The sequence below is a fragment of the Taudactylus pleione genome, unplaced genomic scaffold (genome assembly GCF_031769625.1).
Source record: "Taudactylus pleione unplaced genomic scaffold, aTauple2 ptg000089l, whole genome shotgun sequence".
NCBI classification, from domain to species: Eukaryota; Metazoa; Chordata; class Amphibia; order Anura; family Myobatrachidae; genus Taudactylus; species Taudactylus pleione.
In genome coordinates this window covers 16,317,826-16,323,825 of record NW_028284491.1, presented here as the reverse complement: position 1 = coordinate 16,323,825, position 6,000 = coordinate 16,317,826, and the positions used below count along the sequence as shown (strand labels likewise).

The 6,000-nt window shown below is 43.7% G+C and overlaps 1 protein-coding gene across 2 annotated transcripts in view; it reads right to left on the bottom strand.

The window, feature by feature from the left end:
* Positions 1-4,342: 4,342 nt before the first annotated feature.
* The window catches only part of NCKAP1L (NCK associated protein 1 like), a 348,408-nt gene continuing 346,750 nt past the window's right edge, over positions 4,343-6,000 (bottom strand). For both annotated transcript variants that reach the window (XM_088469297.1, XM_088469299.1), the window contains exon 31: positions 4,343-5,607. In XM_088469297.1, coding sequence (XP_088325423.1) covers positions 5,488-5,607 — 120 coding nt within the window. In that variant the 3' untranslated portion in view covers positions 4,343-5,487. The remainder of the gene's footprint in view (positions 5,608-6,000) is intronic.

The following is a 6,000-nucleotide window of genomic DNA, read 5'->3' as shown; positions in this document are numbered from 1 at the left end:
ATTTACACAATGCCCAAATTAGTGCCCCTTATACACAAGGTCCACAGTACTGAGTAGTAGTGCACCTAATACAATGCCCACAGTAGTAGTGCCCCTAATACAATGCCCACAGTAGTAGTGCCCCTAATACAATGCCCACAGTAGTGGTGCCCCTTATAGAATACTCACAGCAGTGGTGCCGATTACACAATGGCCCCGGTAGTGGTGCCCCCCATGCAGTGCCCTCAGTAGTGCCCGCAGTGGTAATGCCCACAGTGTTAATGCCCCCATTGGTAAAGTCCCCTATAGTAGTGCCCCCATTGGTAATGCCCCCAATAGTAGTGCCCATATTAGTAGTGCCCACAGTAGGAATGCCCCCTATAGTAGTGCCCAAAGTAGTAATGCCCCCTATAGTAGTGCCCACAGTTGTAATGTCCCAGTAGTAATGCCCCCTTATAGACATGCCCCCAGTAGTAATGTCCCCAGTAGTAATGCCCCCTTATAGACATGCCGCCAGTAGTAATGCCCCCAGTAGTAATGCCCCCTTATAGACTTGCCCTCAGTAGTAATTCCCCCCTATAGACATGACCCCAGTAGTAATGCCCCCCAGTAGTAATGCCCCCTTATAGACGTGCCCCCAGTAGTAATGCCCCCTTAGACATGCCCCCAGTAGTATTGCCCCCCAGTAGTAATGCCTCCTTATAGACATGCCCCCCAGTAGTAATGCCCCCTTATAGACATGCCCCCAGTAGTAATGCCCCTTATAGACATGCCCCCAATAGTAATGCCCCTTATTAGACATGCCCCCAGTAGTAATGCCCCCTTATTAGACATGCCCCCAGTAGTAATGCCCCCATGCCTCCCTTCTGAAAAATTAAAAATGCAAACACAATACTTACCTTAGGCCCCGCTCCTGCGTCCGCTGCCATCCGGTCCGACCGCGGCTCAACCATGGATCTATGGGAGAGACGTCATGACATCCCTCCCATAGTGCTCTCTGCTGGAGCCAGATCTCAGGAGTGAGCTCCAGCTCCACGGATCTATGGGAGAGACGTCATGATGTCATGACGGCCCTCCCATAGTGCTCTATGTGGGAGCAGGAGCTCTGGAGTGAGCTTCGGCTGCCGCTGCAGGGAGGGAGCCGGGTGCCCGCTGATAACAAATATCAGCGGGTGCTCGGCAATGCGGGGGGGGGACCGGCGCTGTTTTTTTTTTTTTTCTTGTGGGATTTTTTTTTCCCCATCCTGGGGACTCAGTGGCGCCCTCTAGGGGCCGGCGCCCCGGGCGACTGCCCTGTTAGCCCACCCCTAGAACCGCCACTGCCTGGTAACCCAAATGTGTGACAATACTTACTATATGTAATTATTAGCTTCATCTCTGTTCCCTCTGTTCTACAGAAAACTGATAGTCTGCTACATTTATCCTTTTCTTTTGATTGAGGGTTTTAAAACCACAATCTGTGCTCGAAGACCCAGGGTCTAACCACTAGTAGGGGGCAAACATACGTAGATGGTGAGATAGGTGGCGTAGCCAGACGGAAGTAGGTAAAGGAGGGGCAGGAGCTAGTGCTCCCCTTAACATTAATCTTAGCCTACTTAGTGCCATCTTTATGGTCTGAATTTTAGTACTTTCAGTGCAGAGGACACCAGCTTTGAGAATAGAGACATCCGGCTATTTTGGATCTTTTCCGGTGGCTGCTCTTCTTGTGACCGTGGTATTGGCTCTTACCTATATTAAACTTTGAGAGCATGGAGTATCTGCTGTTAGCTGACACTCTGCTCCTATCTATTGGAATATAAGCCATGCGATACCTGGCTGGCTACCCAGTGGGCTTTGCCCACACCAGACTTCACACCACTGCCACAGTTGAGTACATACAATTGCTGAAATTCAGCGGCACATATTGTTAGATAGGAGTGCTCTGTGCAGCCTGTGTCCCTGGCCCAAAAGACGACGAGCACTAGGACCAGGCGCAGCTCTCCCTGGAGGTCTGACCTTTAACATGCGATACTGCGACTGTACAGCTACACCGCAAGACTTTCTCCTGTGGCATCATGCATGGATGGACGTGTGTCCATGAGTACTCCACACTGTCTAAAGCCAAAAAACTCCCAAACTTCACTGTGTCACCACCGCTTAGCATAGCAAGCACCCCGCTAGCACTCCTGTATGCTACAAGCGCTCCCAGTGCATTCTACACCTGATGCACTACAACGCTCAGCATACCCCATATGCTCCAGGGCTACAACTGGCAATATATGTTTAGCCAGTATCTACTAATTAACCCTGTATCATACGCTACTGTACCTGTTTCTACTTGGTTAATAAACCGACTGCCTAGTTAAGCCAATCTGCTGTGTGGACTCACCTCCATGTGCACACCTGCCGCACACTTACGTTCTGTTAGTCAAACTCTGCCAATATATATTGCTATAAGGTATGTCATTGGATAGGATGTCTCCTCCTCAGATTCTAATGGCTTGTAGACGCTCAGGGGTATATTTACTAAAGTGCAGTTTTTAGAAGTGGAAATGTTGCCCATAGCAACCAATCAGATTCTAGCTATTATCTTCTAAAAGGTGCTAGCAGCTAGATAGAGGATACGTAGAATCTGATTGGTTGCTATGGGCAACATCTCCACTTCTATAAACCCGCACCTTAGTAAATATACCTCCCGGTTCTTGCTGTCTCATAACCACTGCTATAGAGCAGTAACAACAAAGCTAATTACTAGGGTGCGCTGTTATTCAGAAAGTAGCTAAGCCGGGTAAAGATAAAACCTCATGCAATTTATTAGAAATCTACATCCTGATTTTACATTTTCCTTGAGATCGTTAGTTCTACATAACTAAAGTGTGTCATTTTTTCTCTGTTTTCTCATCCAATTTTTTCTTTATGCATCAAAATTACAGAGCATCTGTACCTACATATATAATATTATATTATATAAATAAGAAAGAGCCAAAATATCAGTTCTGATGTTTACTATTCCCTGCAGCATGCATGTACTTTAATCAGTGTTTAATTTGTAGATAAACTGAAGTGAAAATCAGATCTGCAGAAGTAAAGCTGGCCACACATCTAAAGATTATCTGTCCAACCAGCCAACTAGTTGATTGGTTGGAATGAAAATCTGGTAAGGTATGGGAGTAAATAATGATCAGCAATTTGCTCCTAAATGCCAGAAAACAGATGAAAATGGTCGTTCAGACAAGTTTGTTAAATGTTTGATGTAAACAATTTGTTCAAACAACAGTTTTTGGCCATTTTCTGGCGTTTGGGAGCAAATTGCTGATTGTCATTTCCTTTCATACGTTACCAGATTTTCATTCCAACCAATGAACTAGTTGGCTGGTTGGACAGAAAATCTTTAGATGTGTGGCCAGCTAAAGAAATGATAATTTGCAGGGCCCCACTACTATGATAATAAATAGGCCACTATATCTGTGCATAGTGCATACTGACACACAAGAAGATATTGACATCCATGTAACAAAACAATGCATTTGCTAGAAATGAAATGATTTGCTTTTGCTTTGCTGGTGAGACTGTAAAAGTATCTAATGAGTGGATGCTGGATTCTGGGATAGAGACAAAATAGTATATTTTAATGATGCTTTAAATAGTCATCCAGTCTCATACAAGATGGTCATTATCAGGGACAAACTCAGGATTTTTCCAGGGGGCCGGTTTTATATATATATATATATAGATATCAAAATACTGCATGCTTCTGTATAGTACATAGAGTACAGCCAACGTTTCAGAGCCCAATTGGCCCTTTTTTCAAGGCAAGCACTACAGATGTCAGTTCAACCGGTGGCCAGACACTTACTCCAGTATAAGCACACATTGGCCGCTTTGAGACACATAGTTATCAGTCATGTATCAGTCTCCATCAGAGGCGGTGTTGGAGGGGGTCGTTTATTGAGAATCGAGACCACTTGGATCCATAGACTTAACACCATTCATCCATATGGACTTAATGAGAAACTGCTGTTGAATGTATTTAACTAACCCCACAAGTTTATTGATCCACTTCCTCCAGTGTTGAGGAAACATTAGCATTTATATTGTTGACCCATAATACCAGCAGTTTTAATCTTTCATATAGGATTAGAGTGACTCCTGGAATTATGTTACCATTATTTGCAGAGTACATACATAACGTTTTATATGTTTCGTGTAAATTGATAATCTGGGGTATTACCCATTATTCTTGTTTGCTGTTTCTTTCTTCTCTCGGGGGTGCACTCACCAGTCTTCTTAAGAATTCTTGGTTATTCCATACTAGCAAAAAAATTACAGGTGACTCCATATACAATATATTTTTTTTGCAGCAAATTAATTGAGAAAAACCCACTAACTTTGACACTGAAGCTTTATTTAAAGGAAAATTGCACAAGACTTTGTTACAGAGCTATTATTGTAGAAGTACTTATGAATTTAGGTGAAAAACAAATCCTACACATTATCTAATCTGTAGAATGAATGTATGCAAGCGAGTTAGAAAATCCCAATAACATAAAATAAGTGACAAGATGCCTGCCTTCTCCAGGTGGTATGTTACAGGTCATCCAGTCATTGATGTCTGTAATACCCCTTTATTTCCTCTGTTACAAGTTATAGCATTTAGTAATTGCATCTAATATGTTTATGTTGAATGTCCAGAAAAATTAGAATATATAAAACAGTGACAACTTTGGCATTTTGAAAGCAATGCAGCATGGGATTTACTCTGGCTGAAGGTCACCATAATTGGCAGCAAAACCCTTTGTGTTTAGATGTTGCCGCAGCGCTTGCTGGAAGCACTAGTTTAGCTATCTTGTTATTAACAGTGATATAAGAAAAAACCATGCTAGCTACTACACATTGGGAGTCCTGTAAGAATATCATCACATTACTCTGCACACTGACAGCAGAGAATGCAGAATTCACCCTCAGGTACTGCTGCTCACATGTACCAGAATGGAAGGCTCTTCTCACAAGTGTTAGAACTGTACACATTGGGTCTGATTCAGAGGTTTATGGTACTGCACAGCCACAGGGAAGCAGCTGTCCTATACCGTACAACTAATATGCTAACCCAGCAGGAGGCGTCTGGTGTAAATAGACTAATCCAGACCGCATCGCGGATCCGAGTGCTGCGTCCTAAGACTTCTGCGGGATCATCGGCAATCTGAGTAATCTAAAGACTACTCAGATTGCCCCTCGCAGCTCTGTAGCTGAGGCCAGGAACAGAGGCCGGCCCACCCACTGCCTGGTCCTAAAAGACCGCAGTCTGTCAGTCAGGGGAGAGATCTCGCAGTAGAAGACTGGCGAATGCGCAGTACAGACTCTGTGCATGCGCTCACCTATCATCGGGGTAGTATGCAAATCATTGGGTTTGCGTAGTAAACTGAATCGGGACTGTTGTTCAGCTCATCTGGTGCCTGCTTGGGAAAGAGTACACAGTATGCTGGTAATATAGTCAGTAACATCACTGCAAAAGGTTATAGCAAGTAATAATCAAGATAATGTCATAGTGGAAAAGGTCCGGTGAACTTCATGGTAGGCATTTCGGAGTAACACATATGGAAAGCAGGATTCCAGCATGTCTACAGTCAGGAACGAGGACTCCTCAACAATCTGAAAAGTAACCAAAATACACAATTACAACATAAGCAGTAACCTCAGCAGCATCATAAGGTCTGAAACATGAACCATTTTCTCCTTGTGCTGTGTGTACAGAATGTGAAGGACACAGGGGCTGTGAGAGCATTGCTTGTCATAACTTATAACCACAAAAGAAAAAGAATGTTTGTCATGGCTCAGGCTACATTTGTCTTAATATATTAACTATATTGACTAATAAGATTGCCCGTTTCTGTCGCAAAGTCTACAGTGTATAAATCCATCTTTCTGTTCTCACTACCAGAATGCTGCTGAACCCGAATCCTCCCTATAAGTTGCATACTGTAGTCACTGGCGTAACTTGGGAAACATCACCAGGAAAGGCAGAATAAAAGAGTGATAAGTGAC